We start from the raw sequence: 25,335 nt of genomic DNA on the forward strand, positions 1-25,335 counted from the left end.
ACTGATAAGAGGTCTGTTATCCAATACAGAACAATTGATGACAACAGCAGACATGACCAGACTGACGCTGTTCGAAATCTGGTCAAGAATCAGTGTTTCATAGACTTCTGTTGACCCCCAATCAGTGACATTGAGATGGGGCAGGTGGGATAGCATTCGTTGGCATGTGGAATGCATGTGCCCCAATACGGATTATGTATCTGGAGCCAAAACCCAGATGACAGTGTCACTGGGATCTGACATAGCCATCTGATGCTTCTGAACTCTCCCTCTAGCTCTGCCCGGTCTCAGTCTGTTGTCATGGGTGATATCTCTGGATGTGTAGGTGTGAGTATGAAAACAGACAGCGATGTGAATCTTGGTGAGCAGTATAATCTAGCAGCCATCTCCAGACCTGGAGATGCGCCAGACAGACACTCCCGTTTTCACTGACGTGCTGTTGGTGTAAAAAGTAACTCAACATCTTCTTGTGGTAGGGAAATTGTGATGGGCAGGCGCAGGCCTATATGCTTCTCTATCAATTTTGCTCACATTAGATTTTCAGCTGGATGTTAATGGTGTGTATAATGTGATATTGATTCAGCAATGTAACCAACAAAGACATTTAGACTACATGTTACTCTCTCTCATATATATCGATAAAAGAACAGTAAAGGATGCACTTTCGATTGGGCTATCAATCGATAGAAAACGCCGTTTCATAGCAGAGTTTACCAGCGAGCCACAGAATTTAGCGAAGCCCAAATCTCAGGACATAATCATGAAGGGTAAATTAACCCAGGGTTTTGCAGTAGCCATTTGCGGCCCTCATTCTCAGAACAATGAGAGTCGGAGCTGGGGCATAATAGGGGGAAGTTTGGTGCCGAGGTTAGTCAATAAATTGATTAAATTAACATATAGGCTACATATACAGTGTGTCCAGTCACTTAATGCGCCTTGACAAGGCTGTTCTAGGGAAAGGAAACCATCGCCCAAACTCTCCACCGACGTTGTAGGCATCACATCAAATCCAGTTAGAAAACATGGGCTTTCAACAACGAACGTTTGATCTGTGTAATTTCGTGAGCTTTGTTTGGATAAAGTAGTAGCCATTGTTTAACGCGAAATCAGCATGAATTAACAGAAAATTATCAAATACGCCGAAATTGCAACAATGTAGTCAAGAAATATTTTTTTTTGCAAGACGTTTGCTGGCTGGTGCTACAATGTATCAATTCCCACTCACCGTAAGAATGTCGAGGCACGCTTCGCAACGTTTCCCCTAAATTCTTTCAGGGACAGTCGTAGGCTACTTCCTCGCTGGCTGGACAAAAACAGACCAAATATGTCGACGCAGACGTTATAAATTTAGAGGACAAACAATCAAGCGTGCAGCTGGCTCCCTTTACTGTAAAGCTTCACAATGAAGCTGTAGATTCATTTGACTTGTTCAAACGACGTGCATCCCTCCTTTACTAACGTTCTTTGGACCACAGAAGCAGACCACTCTCAAGATGAAGAATGAGTTGAGTTGCCACATAGTCGAGCGAGGGTGAAATTGAAGGAGAAGCATGCCCCCAAAAAAATCGATTTCTCCAGCTAGGAACCAATGAAGAACATGGCCTGAGGTTTATTTAAAATAGGGATGATGTCATATGCTAAACCACTGCCCCTCCTTTTATTTTCTGTGTGCGAGAGTGCCTTGCCCCATCCCTCACCCCCCTCACTCATACTCTGTGTATGAACTTCCAAAATCCAGCTGCATGGCTCATATTTAAACTACTGCAGGCCTACACTGGATGCCTGTAAGGCCAAACAAATAGGCTAGGCTACATAAGTATGTACACACAATAGTCTGTCAAGGTTTCAGTTTCAGTTGGTTCAAAATTCGATTTGAATGCAATTGATAGTTTCTTGATATCAATGAAGAATAGGCATATTTATTCAACTGAGAAAGGCATTGTTCACAGTCCTGTCTTATTTATTAGCATAATGTCACTGTCTGATGAAAACCTTGTAACTCAGTTTTTGAAAAGCAGTAAACTCAATGTGCTCTGAACATTTCAGAACTCTAGGACCATCAACATTTATTCCAAATAGCTTCTGAAGTTTAATAATTGGTATGTTCGTTAATGGGAAAACATGGTCATTTTATACATTTCCTGAAAAGTTTCTGTTCTGGAGATGTTTTCATCAGACAGCGACGATAAGGTGCATCTGTTTATGGTGCTTATGAAGATGCACAGCCTCAGCTACTTTGCGGCATGGCACCCACAATGGGAGTGGCAGCTTGTTTTTGTTCCTTCAGTTGCAGCTGCTGGCTTTACAATAGGAATCCATGAAAAGACGAGGAACATACAAAGACTATGAGATTGACAGAAGGAGACTGAAAGAGACTGAATCGGGCCAAGAAATCGGACATCAACTAGTTTGTTATACAGCAAGGCGACAAAGAAGAACGAATGAAAGAGGAGGCTTTGGGCAAAGAAAAGTCCCAACTCACAGTGCCAGGAGAGGAGAGGGTTAGACTGGAAACAGACGTGATGCATTCACTCTGGACTAGAGTGATGTGAAAGATGTAGACATAGGGATCCTCACCATTCAAACTGCCTTTCTTACAGTGTGTGTGTGTTTACCTCGCCTCATTATAGTGTGTGTGGAAGCGGGTGACTCATACGGTTCCGTTTGTCTAAGCCCTCTGTCTGTCTCAGCTAATCACAGGGCTTTGCTAATTGTTACATCTGCAGCCTGTCAGCCTTTCCTATCGTATAGGGCCTATTGCAGAGAATGGGGAACCGAGAGCCTCTCCCTGACGCCGTAGCTTTTATAGTATGTGTGTGTATTCGGCCGCAAACTAAGATCCTTAATTGGGTTGTTAGTAAAACCACTAAATCCAGTCACTTCCTGGTTCTGCCCACCCACCTCAATGCTCTGTAATGTTGTCCTATAAGGGTGTGGCTCAGTATTGGTCTCTATGGGAAAGCCTGTGGCAATGGAACAGGGATTAATTGTTAAACCAAAGGGGTTTCTTTCATCCCCCTGTTTGTCTTATTGGCCCAGTCTTCCAGTGTGGTCTTGTTGTTTTAACCATCTGCCAAAACAACACTAACCCCGGACATACTTTGTGTATGCAGCTCCAGGTACAGCTGCATACGCTGCCCATGGCACAGAGCAAACAACCATGCAAGCCCACACACATACAGAGAGGCTAACAGACAGACAGAGACCGGCAGATATACAGACAGACAAACAGACCAGCACACACACACACACACACACACACACACACACACACACACACACACACACACACACACACACACACACACACACACACACACACACATACACACACACACACACGCTGAAGAAAAGTGTCATGGTGGTACATTTCTGGCCTGGGTACGAAGTATTTGGTCCACCACGACAACGGTTAGAGGGAACCTCATCTGAAAAGATCATGGAAGCCTAGCGCGTCACCCCTTTACTACAGTAGCTTCTCTCGGTCATCGTTGTTCGGCAGTCTGGAAATGTGAGGCCACCTTTGACACACTGGAACACATTATCAAACCACAATTGAAATACTATAGAAATAACAACGCCACAAACACCACACCTTACCGACCCATTGAAACTTCAGATTGTAGACCATTACCTCAGAGTAGTCATTATGTATTGAGGGCACCATGTTACAACTACAAGCATATCCTCAGGTCATTACAGGTCTCTAGTGCAAAAGGCATATTTCAATGAAAATAACCTGTATGAATAAAGGTTAAATGGAAAAACAATATGGGGGTGTAGTGAAATCCTCAATGGGCTGGACGATTCTCTTCTCGTCTTGAAAAAAACCTATACTTAAAAACGTGGAAATCAATCCGCCATCGTTAACACAAGGGAAAAATCGAATGATTTATTATTGAAATATTGAGAAACAAAATCTAATTGGTACAATTTAAGGCCAAGTGGCAAACAATAATGCAGGCACTAGGGATGGAGGCGAGACCACGCGGGTCTGGCAGAGGAGATGGTAGTTGTCGTTTGTGTGCGTCTTTAAGTCGTTGTTCCTATGTGTGTGTTTGTATTTGGTGTGGAGAAAAAGAATAAAAACTCATCGCCAGCATCAAGTGGTGTGCACATACCCTGTAGACTATTAGAGAGCAAGAACAAAGAGTGAGTCACTGAGATGGACATGGGCCAACAGCTCAGCTAAAGGATGGGCAGCCAGGTCAGTACATAATGGATGATGATATTAGGTTTAGTGGACTGGAAGGAATGATGTGTTGCATCAGCTGCCAAAGGCTGCTTAGGAAAGGTACATTAGCAGTGGAGGCTGCTGAGGGGAGGACGCCTCATAATAGCGTCCGGAACGGAGCAAATGGAATGGCATCAAAAACATGTGTTTGATACCATTCCACTAATTCCGCTCCAAACATTACCACGAGCCCCGTTGTCCCCAATTAAGGTGCCACCAACTTCCTGTGTTACCAGGATATGGGCACATGTGTTCTATGTAAGGAGATCTACCATTGCCATTTTGATATCTGGACGGTGCCGAATTTGTGCATATTGAATGTTACATGAATTGTGTAAATGTATCTATGGTATTTGTTGTACTATAATACTATAATTTAGTCTTCGGTTGTATTAGATCCCTATTGTCTCTGTCTATCTAATAAACAGAACTTGGATGTAAGGTGGTCTATTCTCCTCCTTTAGGATGTTATTGTCTGAGTCCGAGGGGTGCAAAAGCCCATATTCCCCCTTCTGGTAACTTCAGGTAATTACATCCTGTGGTAAACTCATCATTTTCTGTCACACACTTTATACTGTAAGCTTGACTATGGGCCTAGAGTTGAGTTTCATGCAAATAATATATAACTCAAACACGAACAAAGCAGACAATTTGACCGGCTTTGTTTGGATCTAAATCAAGTGGTGAAGAAACCAAAGTATTGCTGCGTCCTGATTCTTCACCCTTTTTCCAAAAAAGTGCATTTGCACACTTCCTGTCATAGACTTAACAAGAGGACATTCCCTCTAGCCAATGATTACACCAATCCATTGCTTTTAAATCCATTGATGCGTGCAAGTGCAGACTTCGGGAGAAGGGTGGAGAATCGGGAAAGCAGCCCAAAGCGTTTGCCACCTCCTACTTCTCCAAAGTATTTCCAGCCAGGTGAACAAACAGGCATTTAATCATCAGTGGTTTGGCTTCGTACTGAGTGTGGCACAGAGATCCAACATACTCAAAACAATGTTCAAGTAAGATCAACATAAAAAAAAAGATTACACAATGAACTGTATACATGTCTACAGACTGCTCGGACAGGACATCTAAGTGTCTAATACTACAATATACAAACGCAAGGCCAAAAACAAATCCTGTTTGTGTACTGCTTAGTTAAGAACATACATTTAATTTAAATGTACTATATGACCATTAAAATAAGAGCTACATGACTCCTCACTAACCGGCAGACAGGCTATGGCCATGTACCATTTCGGCCCCTAGCCACTTCTCGTAGCCTCCAGCCCTTTGGTGTTCTCAGATCCTAAAGAACGGATATGGTGAAAGCTCTGCTTTTAGCCTATTTGGGAGGTTATATTCCCATATAACTTTGCCTACACCTTGGTTCTTTGGAATCTATCAAAATTCCAAAAGGTTTACTTTTAGAAGGAGTAGCTAGGGACCGTAATGGAAGCAGGCCTATAACCTATTAAAAAAAAAATATGATTTTCTTCTTCTTCAATAGTGATTGGAGTACAAAGCTCAATGCATGACCACTTTCTGGAGTCTGAACCTGAAGACCACACTCCCCTTAGGCGTTTCTCTATAGATACCGAAACAACCCAACATTAAAAAAAATAAATAAAAAAATTTAAACTTTCACTAGGACAAAGCAATTGGCTAGTTTTAAACTAGGCATCATTATGAGGCATAAAACAGGATGGGAAGGAAACATATGTAAGAGGATTCTTCTGGGTCAACATCACAGGCATTACTGCCGTGCTCGCAAATACCCCATCCCTCTGGCCTCGTTTAGCTGTCCTGCCTGCTCGTTATCCTCTCCTCGTTACTCGCAGGCAGTCTTTGTTCTTTAGACCAGTCGGATACAATCTGCAGTTCTCCATCCATATTGTCCATGACTGGAGCTTAGGCCTTTTAAAAATTCACCCCCCCCCCCAAAAAAAAATAGATGAGCTCTCCATTTTCCAATCATGTAGTTTCCTCATTTAAGGCAAAATTGGAAAGTCACATTACCATTGCGACCGGAATGTTGTGCCATGGTGGGTATTGTGTTAGTGGGTCTTTGTGAGACTCGGAGTGGATTTGACTACTTCACTACGGGTCCCCTTTCAAATGAACTCTGATGAAGCAGCATCATTTGTGCATCGTGAACAGGACATGTACAGTGTACAACTTGAAACGTACAACTCAACAATAGCACTGACGTTTACCCTGTTTGCCGTGTCATCGGATTAACACCTACTGAAACTACAGGAGATTTGTACATCTGAGCAAAGATTAAGGCTATCGAGGGAGCCATTGGGTCCAGGCACAGTGCAGGGTTTAAGTTCAATTTACTTGTACACTTGAGTGCAGCAGTGGTGAACACAAAGCACTGCGGCGAAGCCAGCCTTGCTCTCAGCAGTTCTTGCTGGACTTGCGCCTCATGACAGGGCAATGACGTTCTTGGGTGAGTCATGTGACTTGGGCTTAAGTGCCCTCTCCTTAGGGACAGTGGGAATGCTACTCCAGAGCAGTCTCTGGCCTAGTATGAAGTATGCATGTCATTGTCATCCCCTTCATATATAACCAGAACTTCTGATATTAAAAAAAACATGCCTTGTCCAGTTCTTGTCCCTTGTGCAGCTTACCTAACATCTAAAAACCCAGTTAAAACAATTAAAAGCAGCTAAACGTTAGCATTAGTGCTAACAAGACATTTCACTTTGCACTATGGTCCTCAGCAAGTATGGATTGTGCATATATCCAGATTGTTGCGAAAATAATGTTGTTCTCTTTCTGTGTGGGGAATGCTGTGTTGAGCTGTATGTTACTGTGTAACATCCAGGCAACATCCCTGTAACATTCACACAATGCAGGAGGTCTGGCCAATGAATCCAATCAAAAAAAGATTAGGCTTTCAGCTCATAGTCCTCTGTTTGTATATGGTTGAACTGAGGCTCCTCATTCAAGTAAGTGCTCATGCCTGAACCAGATTTGATGGCGACGACAATGAAAAGCGGGATGCAGTGTGGCACTCCGGCCAGCAGAGAGCGCTGTAGGTCCAGACACCCCAGCCCAGTCAGTTCACCAAAAGGACATCCTCGTATGTTGTCGTTCTGAGGGAAGAAACAAACAGGTAACACGATCGCGCATACACATGTAGAAAAACATAAACGTCTCTCAACCATGATAGAAAGGATATTCTGATCATTCTACAGAGGAACATCCATCCCCATCAAGCCTAGGTGGAGCCATCACCATCAACTTACACCCATCTGACTCCTTCAGATCGGCAAACACTGAAGAGGTTAGGAGCTGGAGGGTGGTTTCTGAACCCGGCCTTGAACTCTACCTTCAGTCTTGACCTGTGCCCTTTGACCCACCTGTCACAGCAGCAGAAGAAAGAGCAGGGCGAGGTTTCTAGGCCCCGGAACATCCCCGAGCTGGGCGTGTCAGTGCACTCTGCGATGAATGCGTGCAGGTCCGTAATGTGGTAGGGCTCCTGGGTTTGGTGCTGGAGGGACAGGAGAGGAGACAGGCATCCACGTTTAGGTTGCTCATTCTCTGCATCTCAAATGGCACCCTATTCCCTATGCAGTGCACTACTTTTGACCAAGGCAGTAGTGCACTATATAGGGAATAGGGAGCCATTTGGGACGCAGACACGGTGTGTATTGTGATCGGTTGGCTTTCATTAGGTGTTGTTGTTTGCAATTGGCTTCTATTTGTACCGCTATGAGCAGTGAACATGAATGTTCTTTATGAGGAATGCAACTCTAAATATGAATCCACATCCCACAAAATTTGTGTAAACCCAGCTATACGCCTCAACTCCAAATGAATGTAAAAGACAAGCAGCAAATAAGAAATGATACAGTGCTCTTTTACATTCATTTGGATTCGAGTCCGTTTAAAGGGATACTTCGGGATTTTGGCAATGAAGCCCTTTATCAGATGAACTCGCGGATACCGTTTTTATGTCTCTGCGTGCAGTTTGAAGGAAGTTCCTAACTAGAGTTAGCGCAATTGCTAAATAGCGTTAGAGCAATGACTGGAAGTCCAGGGTAACTGCAAGCATGCTAGTAGATACTATAGTCTTCCAGTCATATTGCGGTAACGCTAGTTAGCAATGGCTTGAGAAATAACGTCTAACTTCCTTCATAGACAAAGGGCTTTAAAGTCTCATGACTCTTGGCTGTACCATGGTCTCTGAAAACGCACATCGTTGAAGAACATTTTCAAATTAAATCACACTGCAGATTATAATGAGTTTACTGTATTTCTGACACAGATCTGTGCTCTTTTGCCTGACGAAAATGGTGCCCTTTGTTGTTACCTTGATGGTTTCGTAGGCGCCGGTGATGAGGGCGATGAAGAGCGACAGTACCATGTAGATGAAGAGGGAGATGAAGGTGTACAGGTAGACCTGGCTGAACACCCACACCAGCGTGCTGCTCTCCTGCATCTCTGCGAAGGTCACAAACATGTCGTCGCCGTTGATCAGCGAGAACAGGCACTCCGACACCATGGAGAGAGAGCGGAACTGACAGAGGGAGAGAGAGAGGGAGAGGGAAACAGTTAAATTACATTTCATGTATTTCATAGCAATACAGCTTAATGAATTGAATACGATAGGGAGAGAGAGACTGTTAAATGACACAAACAACCATGACTTAACATGACCATTCTCACTGTATGATATAAACAGTGAATCGGTTCAAAATGATTGAGGATTCAGTACACACATTTTTTTAAACTAAATAAATCAAAGAAAATCCATTATGGCCATCTTACTGGCAAGGGCCAGTAAAATGTAATTCTAATACTAGACAAATAACATGTTAATATCACAGTACGTCATTATTGTGCAAAATCCCACAATGCACCATTGTGCATTCATCACTGAACCATATAGGGTGTCCCCTCCAGATTCACTGTCATTGGCCTTCTTCTGTTAGCATGTCTGTCTGTGCTTCAAAATGGTGGCTGTCTGTACCTTGACGTGATAGGGCCCCAGCACGATCCAGCCACAGAAGCAGTAGCCCAGGTAGATGACAGCCACACAGCAGCAGAACCGGATCACGTTGGGGAACGCAGCTCGCAAGGTCACGATTAGGATCTGAGAGGGAGAGAGGCAGGAGAGTGGGTGAATCACTGTCATCGTTAGTGCTGTCTGTGTCTATAGGCAACTTACATTGTACTTCTGGAAGAAGCTGAGGTAGCGAATGACTCCGACCCACACCAACAAGGTGGAGGTCCCCAACAGGATGCCACACTCATCATACGATGACATATTCTGTATGGAGAGATATTCAACTCATAAATGCCTCATGAGCTTAGCACAACGGTCTTTATCAGAACCCAAACTGAGATGATTTTTTTGGGCTGGCGATTTCAAATAATTCTTTAGCATTTTCCTCTGGGAAAAATAAAGGTATTCTATTCTACTCTGAGCAGCAGAGGAAAAAGTCCCCTCTGACCTTGGACTCGATGCCGATCTTAATTGCGCTGCCGATGATTGTAAGGACGTCACTGATGATGAGCAGGATGTACCAGCCATTGATGAATTCCATCCTTTCGTCCCAGCTTACTTTCCGGCCCAGATTAGTCTTGAAGAACTCGACAAACTCCTGTTACGCAGAGACAGAGAGACAGAGAGAGACAGACAGAGAGAGAGAGCGAGAGAAAGAGAGAGAGAGACACACACAGGAAGAGAGAGAGGGACACACACACACAGAGAGAGACAGAGAGAGAGAGACACACAGAGAGAGAGAGAGACACATACACACAGAGAGAGAGAGAGAGAGAGACAGAGAGACACACACACACAGAGAGAGAGACACACACAGAGAGAGAGAGACACACACAGAGAGAGAGAGAGACAGAGAGAGAGAGAGAGACACACACAGAGACAGAGAGAGAGAGAGAGAGAGAGAGAGAGAGAGAGAGAGAGAGAGAGAGAGAGAGAGGGCATATACACAGAGAGCGACACATAGAAAGAGAGAGAGACACACAGAGCGAGAGAGAGACAGAGAGAGATAGAGAGACACAGAGAGAGAGAGAGAGAGAGAGAGAGAGACACACAGAGAGAGAGAGACAGAGAAGAGTTGGGTGACCATACTGGAAAGACGAGTATTCACACCTTCTCGGTTTTCGTGTCGAAGAGCATTACTCTAAAAATGGAATCAATTCACAGAATACCAATCCACTACCATCAACAACAACTAAAATCTCTCTCTCTTCCTTCCACCCCAATCCCCAACCCTATAACAAGCAAACAAATGCATCTACAGTACGTTCTCAGATAATACATGCTATTTAGCAGACGCTTTTATCCAAAGTGACTTACAGTCATGCATTTTACATATGGGTGGTCGCGGGAATCTAACCCACTATCCTGGCGTTGCAAGAGTCATGCTCTACCACCAGATTGGATGTTCCTCCTTTTAACCACTTTCTCTCTTCCTGCCCTCCACCGCCCAGTGGCTTACCGCCTGTAGTATGAACCCGCGGAGTATGGAGCGGCCACACAGCAGCAGGGACAGCATACAAACGATCGCCACCACCACGTCAAACGTTAGCCGCGTGTAGTTCTCCGCTGAGATAGAGGGAGGGAAGGAAAGAGAGGAGTTAGTGGCTTTCATCAAGTAGAAGCATAGGGGGCGAATCCTTACTTCCACAAGTCAAAATTTCACGTTGACACCAATGCATGACTAAGTGAAAATTCCTATGAGGCATCTATAATGTCTTATGAGGTCAAATGAAGATGGCAATAGGGGAGATTGCTTAGAGTGTACATAGTGTTTGTCTTGCCGTTTGTGGTACAAGTTATACCGGTAAATTTCTGTCTGGTCATTCTGTGTGTAGTTTTGTTTTGACCTATGCACACGCTAAATGTATTTACATTTTTCTTTTGCCAAATCTCTTACCAGGTCTCTCTCGCTCTAAAAAAATGTTTTTCAACCTCAAGAGATTCTCCTGGGTCGTAATAATTAGGGCACACCGTAGAAAAATATTTAGCAACGGCAGAAGTTCAGGTAGTCCCTACGTTTCAGTCCATTTCTCCCATTTGGTGTCTAATTAGTATTACTCTGGTGAAATAAATGTTTAATAAAAACAAGACTCTATCTCACCGTGGCCAGACACACTGGGGTCTTTACACTCCTTTATAAAAGCCTGATTTTCCAGACTGATCCTCACTTTACCACTGTGAGCCTTGTTGTCCAGGACTATCTGTAGAAACAGATGGAAAGAACAACAGATCAGACAGGTACCAGTAGTACTTGCTGTAAACTTTGCCAATAAAATGAAACATAAAAAAGTGGCGGACTCTTCAAGGGATAATATAACAGATGGGTTATACAGTGAGGGAAAAAGGTATTTGATCCCCTGCTGATTTTGTACGTTTGCCCACTGACAAAGAAATGATCAGTCTATAATTTTAATGGTAGGTTTATTTGAACAGTAAGAGACAGAATAACAACAAAAAAATCCAGAAAAACGCATATCAAAAATGTTATAAAAAGATTTGCATTTTAATGAGGGAAATAAGTATTTGACCCCTCTGCAAAACATTACTTAGTACTTGGTGGCAAAACCCTTGTTGGCAATCACAGAGGTCAGACGTTTCTTGTAGTTGGCCACCAGGTTTGCACACATCTCAGGAGGGATTTTGTCCCACTCCTCTTTGCAGATCTTCTCCAAGTCATTAAAGTTGAGGCTGACGTTTGGCAACTCGAACCTTCAGCTCCCTCCACAGATTTTCTATGGGAATAAGGTCTGGAGACTGGCTAGGCCACTCCAGGACCTTAATGTGCTTCCTCTTGAGCCACTCCTTTGTTGCCTTGGCCGTGTGTTTTGGGTCATTGTCATGCTGGAATACCCATCCACGAACCATTTTCAATGCCCTGGCTGAGGGAAGGAGGTTCTCACCCAAGATTTGACGGTACATGGCCCCGTCCATCGTTCCTTTGATGCATTGAAGTTGTCCTGTCCCCTTAGCAGAAAAACACCCCCAAAGCATAATGTTTCCACCTCCATGTTTGACGGTGGGGATGGTGTTCTTGGGGTCATAGGCAGCATTCCTCCTCCTCCAAACACGGTGAGTTTTGGTCTCATCTGACCACAACACTTTCACCCAGTTGTCCTCTGAATCATTCAGATGTTCATTGGCAAACTTCAGACAGGCATGTATATGTGCTTTCTTGAGCACGGGGACCTTGCGGGCGCTGCAGGATTTCAGTCCTTCACGGCGTAGTGTGTTACCAATTGTTTTCTTGGTGACTATGGTCCCAGCTGCCTTGAGATCATTGACAAGATCCTCCCGTGTAGTTCTGGGCTGATTCCTCACCGTTCTCATGATCATTGCAACTCCATGAGGTGAGATCTTGCATGGAGCCCCAGGCCGAGGGAGATTGACAGTTCTTTTGTGTTTCTTCCATTTGCGAATAATCGCACCAAATGTTGTCACCTTCTCACCAAGCTGCTTGGCGATGGTCTTGTAGCCCATTCCAGCCTTGTGTAGGTCTACAATCTTGTCCCTGACATCCTTGGAGAGCTCTTTGGTCTTGGCCATGGTGGATAGTTTGGAATTTGATTGATTGATTGCTTCTGTGGACAGGTGTCTTTTATACAGGTAACAAACTGAGATTAGGAGCACTCCCTTTAAGAGTGTGTTCCTAATCTCAGCTCGTTACCTGTATAAAAGACACCTGGGAGCCAGAAATCTTTCTGATTGAGAGGGGGTCAAATACTTATTTTCCTCATTAAAATGCAAATCAATTTATAACATTTTTGACATGCGTTTTTCTGGATTTTTTTGGTTGTTATTCTGTCTCTCACTGTTCAAATAAACCTACCATTAAAATTATAGACTGATCATTTCTTTGTCAGTGGGCAAACGTACAAAATCAGCAGGGGATCAAATACTTTTTTCCCCTCACTGTAGGTTACCTATAATATACAGGCAATGAAAAGGTTTCCACAGCAACTACTACACACTAAACAGGTTACAATGAGCCACAGTGTCAGGTGTGTCGTAAAGATGGGACCAAGGCGCAGCGGGAATGTGTATGCTCATCTTCTTTATTCAGATGAAAACCAAAATAAACACTTAATACAAAAACAACGACGAAAAACAGTCCCGTGAGGCACCCAGCTACACACACGGAACAACTACCCACAAAAACCCATGAAAAAACACCCCTACTAAATAGGACCTTCAATTAGAGGCAATGAGAAACAGCTGCCTCCAATTGAAGGTCAAACCAATAAACTAAGCATAGAAATAGATAAACTAGACAGACATAGAAATAGACTAACATAGAACATACCCCAACAAACCCCGAAACACATTAAACAAACACCCCTGCCACGTCCTGACCAAACGACAATAACAAATAACCTCTTTACTGGTCAGGACGTGACACACAGACTGGGTAGGACCATTTGTAGGAAGTGTTGGGGGAGGGAAGGGGGGTGGGACTCACTGTTATGAAGAAGGTGTAACAGTCAGGAATCTCGTTGTTGATGATGGTCTGAATGTTGATGGCCTTTAGTTGGAACTGTATCGTCACGTTTATGAGTCTAGACAATATAGAGTGGAAATAGAAAATGAAGAGGGATATCAGGGTTATGTCAAAGTGAAAGCAAAGAGAGATGTTTTCAAACATTTTGCAACACAAAACATTTTTTTTTTCTTATTGGACAAGTCCAGGTAGACCTCCCTGTTTTTTGTTCGTTTTCTGTTTGGCGTCTAATGAACATAACCCAGGGCTATAGGGAGTGTGTAAACAGTATGTGGCGCTAAAAATCAACAGTCAGATACTACAAAGATGGATGTCCCATCTATCTTAGTTTTAGACTGACAGCAAACACGAGAGACCGAAGTCATTTGAAAAGACATTTGAAAAATGAAACCTTACTTGTGGAACTTAAGGGTAAAGTTCTTGTAGTCACTGCCTAAAGGCGCTCGAGGGACTGACAGAGGGTTAACTCCCACACAATCTAGTAACAGGACAGAGAGAGAGAAGTTAGTCATTTCAGGGGCTGTCAATGTTTTTCCTTACAGAAATAGAATTACACTGAAATAGAATGACCATTACACTGATATAAATGTATGTTCTAGTAATTATATATCTATGGTTATTCTGTTCTGGTGATCATGTCAAGAGTCAAAGGGCAGGCCACTTCAAGGGTAGGCCATTTCAATACCAGGTGATGTCCATTGCTCAATGTGTTTCCGCTTTAGCCAGTAGTATTGCCCCAAGTGTCAGCTCATATAAGGAAGTGGGGCTTCCTACTACTTTCCCACGGTTGGGGTCGGGGAACAATACAGTACGTACACATGTTGAGTCAAGAAAGAAATTATACAGTTACAATGAATTGTTACTGAAAAGATGACGTGGTACTGGAAATAAGCAGCTTAGCAACTCTTTGGGTAGTCCCCATTGTTACAGTAAATGAAATAACTTCACTTCAGGCTAGACAAGGCTAAGGCATAAAGCAATGGTCAATCCACCAAACTTGGCCCTGGAAAGCCACAAGGCGTGCAGGATTTTGTTCAAATCTGGCACAAAACTCATCCTTTTTCAACCAGTCAACAAACCATCGAAAGCATGCTGGAACAGAACTACATTTAAGCTGAGTCCCAAATGGCACCACATTCTCACTCCATCGGGTGCCATTTGGGAAGCACGAACACTGTGTAGCTCTAGTACCAGGGTTGGTGACCTCTGGCATAATGCAAGAAAGTAAATCTATATACCTGTGATAACACGAGGGTCAATGTTGAAGGTATCATTGGCGGGATCGATGCTGCCCTTCTTGTAGTACTGCTGGCAGAGAGAGAGGGCACTCCCGTTCACCCCGACCCCATAGACGTACGCATAGCGTCCCACCGTGGTCTCGGGTAGCACCACATACTGTGAGGGAGGAGGAAGGGTACGAGGATGGAGAATAAGGCCCTGCTCTAATATTTAAAAATGTTGAATCCCTCTTTCCGCCCTAATTTTAGGTAATCACTGATCTGTATGCGGATTCGTGGACGATTAGTGAACGTTTCCACACTACCGCTTTCACCAATCAAACTCGCTCAGATCTGTGATTACTTCAAATGATGCAGGAAGGAAAGGATACATTCTAAATATTCAAACAGGGCCTAAAAAGTTGGAGACTTTTAGTTGAAAGTAGAGGATGAAATTATGAAGGGGACGCGATGTGGTCCTTCTTTGCGCTGTATGGACATGTTTACATCTCAGTCTGTATGCCGGGTCGTGTTCATTAGGCACCGAACGGAGAGATTTCCTGAAACTCTCATTAACATTTTCCTTTAAACATTTTTTTATGTTGCATGCCCTAATGAAAATGACCCGGGTGTCGTTAGTGACTGTTACCTGGTCTACGGCGTAGAAGATGTGTTCGTAGACATCCCTCTGTGTGTACACGGCCAACGTGTCATCGGAGCCCTCGTCATAGTCCTTCAGGAAGATCTGCTTAAAGGACATGGTGTTCTCTTCCTTGAACGTCACCACCATCTGGTTGCTGAGGCCAAACAACACCAGCTGATGGAGGGAGGGAAGTAGGGATTCAGGTGTTTTATTGAAGGAAAGTGACTGTTCACAACTATAACGTAACCCCTTTTGATCTTAGGGACATTTTTGAAGTTATTGTTGTAAAGATTGTCGGTACATATTTCAAAACGTCAGATGCACAGACATCCTATCCACCATTAGGAACAGTGCATATGAAACAAGATGTCAGTTGTTATGGACTTCAGGATTGTTGGTCCCGCCATAAAACCTGAGCTTTGCCAAGAGGGCGTTGAAAATGTACTGTTCATACACTCAAAGTGCATATCAAACTAAATGTGTGTAGTTACCTGCACGGTGACAATGACAATCTTGAGCAGCTGCAGGCCCAGTTTGAAGGGCTTGCGGCCCTTGGCGTGGAACTTGTCACAGGGGCTCATGAAGAAGTACTTGAGCTTCCTGCGCAGGGCCTCCTCTTCCTGCTCCGGCCCCAGCCAGCCATGGCTGTCGCTGTGGTGAACATGCTTGCCGCTGCTGTCGCTGGAGCCGTAGCCGTGAGGAGACACAGAGGAAACCAACTTGTCCTTCTCTGAGACGGATAGATAGAGAGCGAGGGAAGAAAAAGGAAGAAAAAAAACACGTTAGCAGCGATAGAAGGACAGTGAGAGTGACTAATACGAACAGTCAGGCCTATCAAAGAATGTGGAGTGGATATCTGAGCCAAACACCAATGTTATCTGAAATAGCACACCGCAACGGCACTCCATATTAGTGCTATTTCCTTTGTGAGCACCAGCACCATCAGTACACTGTTGCGTACTGATGAATAGGCTATGTGTCGTAATGTTACCCTTCAGTGAGTGACAGCTCTCGTACTAGTTCGGGCAGCTTTCATTAATTACATGACCTAATCTCCCTCGCCTCATATAGTCATCCATCATCACGTCTCTATCTAGTAAAACCCTGTGAGGTGACACAGGCCAGCTTATTAAAACAACACCCAGATCAGAGGCTCTGGGCTGGGCCGGGTGTGGGCCGGGTGAGACAGACTCTCCCTGGAGGAAGAGATGCGGGTGACTGGTGTGCTATAGCTGGCGGCTCTGCCACTCAAGGCTGACAGAAACACACCCCTGGAGATGGCTGGAAGACACAGAAACAACTCCAGGGATGGTCGGGCTGCTGCTACAACACCCGTCTGACTTAGTCATTTGTCGAAGGAGCAGAGCTTCGGGGTGTGATGCTACACATTTGGATTGTCGTCGCCGTCGATAACATAAACCATAAAGGTGTAGTAAAAACCTAAATCACTGCACCTTCAGTGGAGAGACCGCTGGTGAAAGCTGAATTCAACCTCTGAGTCACCCAAACAAACGTGACAAGAACAGACTTGGAAGGGAAATGTGGACCATATAGTTTGTGGGTAAAAGAGCTAGTTCAGCAGTAATGGAAGAAAAAGGAAGTGGAACTCGAAATGAACTGCTGTCATGAATTGGGTCACCTGACCTCTGGTAAACAGAACTTGAAGACCAGACAGAAGACCTGAAATCTGGTCTGACGGACGTAGAAGAGAGAATCACTGATGTGTGTGTGTGTAGGATTGTGTGAGGCAACGGTGATATCTCAATGTTTACCTATAGTAAGCCATCCACAATAATCACCTGCATATCTAACAATCTTTAGTTCGGCCAAGTGAATGAGAGAAGCCTATCTAGCGAGTGACCTAACTGCAATATATCGACTTGCACACACAGAACCTTGCAATGTCACAAACAATCACAGACATGACAGCAGTTGCGTGACTCTCCCTGTCAAAAACAATTCAGACCTGTGCTGAAAGAATTTCACTATGTAACATTTCGTGCCAGCAATAGCAGCCCGAGCCAAGAAATGGACAGATCTTGATGGGGCATTTTGGCCATCAAGGCCGATAGCAATCGTCAAAACCAAAGTGCAGATGATGAGGGCTTGTTGCTGAGCCGCACTAAGAGATAGAGTCAATCAAACGGAATAAATCCGCTGAAAAACCCTGTTCCTCCGGTTCAGGGCAGTCAATGGTGTGTTAGAGAAGGCTTAATAGACAACTCTGCACCTTGTCCGTCAGTCATAGTCAGCACTGTGACTATCAGTCTGCCAGCATCTCTGTATCGCTACAATGGATCAGCAGCTATCAGTCTGCACTGGGCCACCCAGGGAGAGCAGGCTACACGATGCAACCTCACTGGAACCAGTAAACAAGCAAAGCTGCTCCTCGTCTCTGTCAACTCTTAACTCTGGGTGGTCTCTTGGACTCTATTTCCTGTTTCCTGTTTCTATTTCCTCCTGTGGCGAGAGGACATGGTTATGAGGTGGACTTTTTGTTATTGTCATTATTTAACTTGAAACGGTTTCTCAGTCTCAAAATGCACATCAGCCAATTAAAATAGTTGATTTACTTGCACGTTATAGAACGCTACATTGTAGCTGGTCCAATCAGATAACGTGGCACGTTAGCCCTATGCTAGCCTCACCAGCTGACAGTGATTATTTCCTGTAACAAATACTGCATCAGCCTATAAAAGATCTTAGACTTTATATCCACCAACCAATGGCATTTGTAAAAAAATATATATAAAAAAAATAGGTCAACCCTGGACACTAGAGGAATATTTTAAACCTATAAATTCAAGGTTTACTTTTGTTCCATTGGTGTGTAACAATGTCGTGTGCCAATATTGCAGTGATGCATCTTTAACTAGGCTACTAGTACTAACATTAGACAAAATGTTCACGTTTTCGCATATGAGACAAAATCCAGTTTTTGCTAATCTGTTTCACACACATCCATGTGCTTTAATGGAAAAAAGATAAATGATGTCCTTACACATGTAAGTTTATCATACATTGTTAAAAAATAAATCATGTACCATTATTACCATTGCTTCCATGTGGCACACACTGCTAAAGCGGTTGACTTGAAATCGATAGTGCACTTTCACCATGGGTTCGAGCCCTCCTCTTGTCCCCGACTAAAATAAATATTGGTTGACCAAGAGTAATCTGTTCTTTCGACCAATCGATTGGCTGAAATGTTTTAATTTGTATTTTTCCATATATTTGAATAAAATCAACTTTACGTACTCTACTGAGCTTGTATGACGCTTTAAGCACTGCAATTAAAAATGAAAACACACAAATTACTAAAGAGGGAGCCAGAGATCAATATAGCCTAACCAGAAGAAAAAATACTGTTCCAGTCCCCCCTCCTCCAGCTGCTGCTGGCCTTCACAGATTCTGCCATTATGCTCCTGAAGTTGCTGGTAATAGGCTACGCCAGCGGTCAGCAAACTTTTCCATTTGGAGTGCCAAGTTATCCTACCATTTCTACTAATCTGCGTGCCAGTTATGATTTTCATATGCACATTTTCGTGGAACAGTCTCAATTTCATTTATAATAAAGTCTCATATCTCAAAATCAATGTCATGTGGTTAATCAAAATTCGAAATGAAAATTATACAAATCTAAAAGTAACTTAGATTGCCATCGCCAATATGTAAAAACAGCCTACATAAAGCCAAGAATTAAAACATTGCAGCCCGCAGGTAGAAAATATCCTGATGGAAGTAAATATCCTATAAATCACATTGGCTACACATGGCCTGTCTGCAAGGAACATGAAACATTGTATCAACTATTGTATTAACTTGGTCCAGCCCAAAGCTTGCATCACTGTATAAAATATTCTGGGTCCTCACAGCTGTAGCCTATTTTGCGAAAGGGATAAGAACTAAATCAGGTAGGCCTATTTTATGACGTTTCCACCGGATCAGAGGATTACATTTTTTCCCCCTTTCATGCTGAGTGGTAGGCTAATCGAAAGGGAGAACTGGAAAGAGTTTTCAAATAGGCTACGTTGAGGAACTATTGTCATTCTCAATGGATGTAAAAACAGACTTTGTTTACTTGCTGTTTGAGGCAAAGAAAAAATTACTTTGAGAAGCTCCACAGTGATGGCGAGTAAAGACAAACAGAATTGACTACTCGTAAATAGAATGAAATAAACCAAAAGTGTAGCATAGGTTGTGCGCTCTGCAAACAACGTGTCCACTATGAGAATGACAACGGTACGACTGTAATAATAATGATAATATTTTGAATGCATTAACAGAAATTACCATAACTTAACAAATATTGTAGATGAGAAATGATGGGAATTAACAGTAAATGTACTACTGGTGATACTGGTGTGCCATCCCCGCAGCCTCCGCATTGGATTAGTCCTCTCAGACTGGCTTGAATCAGACATGTGTCTCTTGTGCCATCATTTGTTTTTTATATATTGGCCACTGCTCAACAAAAAAATCACGGTCGACCAAACAATCGACCAGTCGACTAAATGGGGTCGGCCCTAATAGTAATGCATAGAAAACGTTGTACATGTAAGTTTAGCCTACATAAGAAATTAAATGGTGTTTTTTATCTAACAGCAACGTTAAACTACAGTGTATTTGGAAAGTATTCAGACACCTTGACTTTTTCCACATTTTGGTACTTTACAGCCTAATTTTAAAATGGATTGAATAGTTTTTTCCCCCTCATCAATTTACACACAATACCCCATAATGACAAAACAAAAGCAGGTTTTTAGAATTTTTTGCCAAAAAATGTATTAAATAAAAAACCGAAATATCACATTTACACAAGTATTCAGACCCTTTACTCAGTACTTTTTTGAAGCACCTTTGACAGCGATTACAGCCTCGAGTCTTCTTGGGTATAATGCTACAAGCTTGGCACACCTGTATTTGAGGAGTTTCTCCCATTCTTCTCTGCAGATCCTCTCAAGCTCTGTCAGGTTGGATGGGGATCGTCGTTGCACAGCTAATTTCAAGGCCCCTCCAGAGATGTTAGATTGGGTTCAAGTCCGGGCTCTGGCTGGGTCACTCAAGGACATTCAGAGACTTGTCCTGGAGCCACTCCTGTGTTGTCTTGGCTGTGTGCTTAAGACATTGTCCTGTTGGAAGGTGAACCTTCGCCCCAGTCTGAGGTCCTGAGCGCTCTGGAGCAGGTTCTCTCTGTACTTTGCTCTGTTAATCTTTCCCTCGATCCTGACTGGTCTCCCAGTCCGTGCCGCTGAAAAACATCCCCACAACATGATGCTGCCACCCCCATGCTTCACCGTAGGGATGGTGCCAGTTTTCCTCCAGACGTGACGCTTGGCATTCAGGCCAAAGGGTTCAATCTTGGTTTCATCAGACCAGAGAATCTTGTTTCTCATAGGCTGAGGTACCTTTTGGCAAACTCCAAGCGGGCTGTCATGTGCCTGTTAATGAGGAGTGGCTTCCTTTGGCCACTCTACCATAAAGGCCTGATTGGTGGAGTGCTGCAGAGATGGTTGTCCTTCTGGAAGGTTCTCCCATCTCCACAGAGGAACTCTGGAGCTCTGTGAGAGTGACCATCAGGTTCTTTGTCACCTCCCCCAATTCCTCAGTTTGGCTGGGTGGCCAGCTCTAGGAAAAGTCTTGGTGGTTCCAAACTTCTTCCATTTAAGAATGATGGAGGCCACTGTGTTCTTGGGGACCTTCAATGCAGCAGACATTTTTTGGTACCCTTGCCCAGATCTGTGCCTCGACACAATCCTGTCTCTGAGCTCTACGGACAATTCCTTCGACCTCATGGCTTAGTTTTTGCTCTGACATGCACTGTCAACTGTGGGACCTTATATAGACAGGTGTGTGCCTTTGTAAATCATGTCCAATCAATTATATTTACCACAGGTGGCCTCTGTTTTCACTTTGTCATTATGGGGTATTGTGTGTAGATTGATGAGGGAATTTAAAAAAAAATCTATTTTAGCTGTAACATAACAAAATTTGGAAAAAGTCAAGGGGTCTGAACACTTTCCAAATGCACTGTATGCTATTTTAGTCGGTATGTTAGGCCTATGTAGAATACTAATGAATCATTAAGTGATCTTGCGAGACATTGTTTTAGCTTTTATCAAAACTTTTTTTAAACAAGTAAGATTCTGAGAATTGGCAAAGTATGGTTCTGGTGCGCTCCAGTAGATGTACACCCCTGTATAGCAGTAGCCTATATGTCAGTCTGCAAGGGGGATTCCAATAAGCTCCTCATTAAATATACTTGTTATCTTTATTTCTAAGGTTTTAGCCGAACCCTTTGCAACACAAAATGTAAAAATAAATACATGTGATTCTCCAGGAATTTTCAAAGGAAAAATCTATATCTCAACTGGGATTTGAACATCGCAAACTGCGAAAATGACCAGAAACCTGGATCTCAACACTGTGAGCTATCTATCCAATTGAACTTTTGTACGTGTTTTAGTAACTTTGATTAGCAGATGGTGCCGCGTGACTTCTGCTAAGGACGTTCTCTTGAAAAAGTGTTCGGTCACGTCAGAGAGGAAGAGGCGAAGCGAGAGGGTTTACTCCGCACAAAATCTATCCGCATAAGCAGATCATTAATATTTAAGCAAGTGAGGAGTTTTTGTATGGGGGGAAATGAGAGAATGTTGAATTTAGTCAAGAATATAATGTATTGCTATTTAGATACATGAGGCTTATTTGATCTAACAGAAGTTTCATAATGCTTCAGTTGTTACAGGTTTACTGATAGAAGTGTGATGCACATGACATCCCGGCAACTTTGAGAAAAATCGCTTCATATCGGAGTTGTCCCTGTCAAGATTCGAGACAGTCAATGCATATTCTTGAAGATAGCATAGCATCTCACTCTCCATCGAATACAGGCTTTTGACGTCAACACCCCTCATTGAATATTCAAAAAAGTATTCAAATAACGAGATTTACAGACCAATCCAAAGAGATGAATAGGCAGGAGCTTGACAGCCCGCCTTTCCGCTCTGTGGACAACGTATCCCAGTATCTCCAGTCACGTCCAACAACGTCAACATTTGTAATTGGCTGATACATATTTTGTTAGAGGGAAATAATCACGTCCAGCTGGTGTTGTTAGCATTGGGCTAAGTACGCCAGGTTATTTGATGGGAAAAGCGAACAAGTGGCGTTTTATCACGTACAACTACGTCAGCGATTTTAATTGGCTGATGCCGATTATGAGACGGAGAAACAGTTTTTAATTGAAACTGTTTCTAATGTTCGCAAGTGTGGCCCCACAGTGTGCACTTGTGGTGAATCATTTCATTTTAATATGTGTGAGATCACAAATGAAGTACTAGTAAACAATGAGTCAAAGGTATACTACGGCATGAGAAAACAAATGCTTGATAACTGCTTGACTGCTTACAAGACCATTTCTAAACCCCTGACCCACACACAGTCAAGTGCAGAAATGAAAGCCTATGTCCACGGTCATATGGGCACCGTAGACTAGGACACGTGAGAGGAAGTTAAGAAACTGGGTGGCGGGAGGTTATCACAGTGTATGATAGTTGGAGAACCTATCACTCCAGTATTAATGCTAAATTGTAATTATTTTCACCTCTATGGCCTATTTATTGCCTACCTCCCAACTCTTCTACATTTGCACACACTGTACATCGATTTTTCTATTTTTCTTTTCTTTTGTGTTATTGACTGTATGTTTGTTTATGCGTAACTCTGTGTTGTTGTTTTTGTCACACTGCTTTGCTTTATCTTGGCCAGGTCGCCGTTGTAAATGAGAACTTGTTCTCAACTGGCCTACCTGGTTAAATAAAGGTGAAATAAAAAAATACTTTAAAAAATAAAACCTGGGTCAGTCTGGTTTAAAATGTAGCATACATGCTATGGTGGTGGGAGGGAGCAAGAGTAGTCAGGTTCTTTGGGGTCCAGGAGGGGGCTCATGAAACAATAGTTTCTTTCAGCTTCCAACGCTCTAGAACTTAAACGGAATCCTTGGGACGTCCAACTAATAATTTAAAACGGTTGGGGTAGGGGTTAGTGTTTAGGGTAGGGACATCCCAGGGATTCCAGATAGCACTACCCCTGGAATTTAGGAATAACTGCTTAAATCATGACTCATGAGCATTGAAGTACAGCATTGACTGCAATGGTGGGATAGAATAGAACAATTTCAAGGCTACAATTATCCTTGCTGAAAGTGGCCATCAGGTATAATTTCCTACCCCAGACTTGACAAGTGTAAACTGTTATTGGCAAATTCTGTCAGCATCAGGTCAACATAAAGCAAACTATCTTTGCCTATTTCATCCAGAATGTCTGTAGGGGAGAATTGGGTATGTTGAGCCACCCCTTGTTTCTAGGAAACCATACACAAAATGTATCATTTGACCAAATATTTAGGGAAGAGAATTCGTGATGCTTGCATATAAACCAAAGTAGATCATTTTAAAATTGTTCTATACAAAATTTGGGGTCTCTGTAAGCGTCAATATGAGGCCCTAAACCTGGCATGAAAGAACATCCTTGTAGTTGTGTTTGCCTTGGGGTAAGTTGAGCCAATGGCAAGTTAAGCAAATTGAAGTGTTTTCTTCCCAGGCGAAGGATAGCTAAAAAAATGCGTAAAATCATCAAAAGACAAAAAAGAGATTGGGATTGTTTTGAATTGTGTTTGGGAAATTCTAGACATCGTTTTAAAAAGATAGTGATAATATGTAGGCGTTCTCAACTTACCCTGTGAATGGATAGCCTACTAGTTTCTATGGGAAACACGGCATCATTCAGGAATAGCATACACACAAAGACTCATATTACACACATCAAAGCTGCATGACATCCCTAGCAACAGCGATCACACGATTAAAAAACAAAACATCTTGAGGATAACGGACTAGAGGGTGGATGGTTTTGTACACATTTATGCAATAACGCTTCTTCCAGTCAGTGTTTGAAAACATTGTAACAAAACATTGTTGATGCTGCTGCCTCATACAATGTTACCGTGTTGCACAATGTTACTCTGCTATACAATGTTACTGTGTTATACAATGTTACTGTGTATGTTACTGTGTTATACAATGTTATTTTGTATGTTACTGTGTTATACAATGTTACTGTGTATGTTACTGTGTTATACAATGTTATTGTGTATGTTACTGTGTTATACCATGTTACTAATGCATTAATTCACGATTAATCACCATTGATTGTGTGCCTAGAATGAGATATGTTTTATGGAGATGATTTGCAAGACGAGAGAGCCCACACTGTAGAGCTACGTTACACCAAAATCATAATATACACAGGGCCCTCCTTTCAATGGAAGGAATGCAACAATGTAACAAACCACTTAAAACACGCAAAGTGACATGTCAGAAAATTATTGAAACTCAACATACCCGAACCGGCGCTGCCGTGGTTGCATTTGCCGCTTGCTGTAGCCATGTAAACGTTTTGAAACTATAAATAAATATGCGACATAACATATGAACTGTCTCAGAATAAATAAGGCAAATAAAAGCTGTTATAAAACGCGAGTATATTGTTGGCGTAAAATGAACTGTCTGAGAAGATAACCATGAGGACGACGTTTTTCTGTGTTCTACAATTACAGTATAGGTTCAGCATTGGGACAAGACATAACTCGCTTCCTCAGACGAGATCACATGACTCATGTGTCATCATGTGACTGCACAAGGTGTCGCTTGTTCTCATCTATTTCAGTTCAATTCA

At 42.9% G+C, this 25,335-nt stretch overlaps 2 protein-coding genes across 3 annotated transcripts in view; both read right to left on the reverse strand.

Moving 5' to 3' along the window:
- The window catches only part of prr36a (proline rich 36a), a 46,501-nt gene extending 44,921 nt beyond the window's left edge, over window positions 1–1,580 (reverse strand). For both annotated transcript variants that reach the window (XR_006757977.1, XM_014131394.2), the window contains exon 1: window positions 1,226–1,580. The gene's annotated coding sequence lies outside the window, so the exon portion shown is untranslated. The remainder of the gene's footprint in view (window positions 1–1,225) is intronic.
- Window positions 1,581–5,159: 3,579 nt separating this feature from the next.
- On the reverse strand, window positions 5,160–25,268 carry LOC106564897 (mucolipin-1). Its single transcript, XM_014131392.2, has 14 exons — window positions 25,002–25,268; window positions 16,092–16,330; window positions 15,607–15,774; window positions 14,979–15,135; window positions 14,137–14,218; window positions 13,702–13,798; window positions 11,347–11,446; window positions 10,705–10,811; window positions 9,694–9,843; window positions 9,408–9,509; window positions 9,210–9,332; window positions 8,550–8,756; window positions 7,597–7,727; window positions 5,160–7,329 (listed from the first exon to the last, which is right to left on the reverse strand). The coding sequence occupies exons 1-14, from the start codon at window positions 25,045–25,047 to the stop codon at window positions 7,293–7,295; spliced, it is 1,746 nt and encodes a 581-aa protein (XP_013986867.1). The 5' UTR covers window positions 25,048–25,268; the 3' UTR covers window positions 5,160–7,292.
- Window positions 25,269–25,335: the final 67 nt, after the last annotated feature.

This window comes from Salmo salar, chromosome ssa12 (assembly GCF_905237065.1).
Source record: "Salmo salar chromosome ssa12, Ssal_v3.1, whole genome shotgun sequence".
NCBI classification, from domain to species: Eukaryota; Metazoa; Chordata; class Actinopteri; order Salmoniformes; family Salmonidae; genus Salmo; species Salmo salar.

Coding starts and splice junctions, on each gene's coding strand:
- LOC106564897 (XM_014131392.2), bottom strand. CDS start 25,047: ATGGCTACAGCAAGCGGCAAATGCAACCACGGCAGCGCCGGTTCGG. Junction 7,728..8,549: donor GCGCCTACGAAACCATCAAG/GTAACAACAAAG, acceptor CTGTCCCTCCAG/CACCAAACCCAGGAGCCCTA. Junction 7,330..7,596: donor TTCTTCTGCTGCTGTGACAG/GTGGGTCAAAGG, acceptor TTCTTCCCTCAG/AACGACAACATACGAGGATG.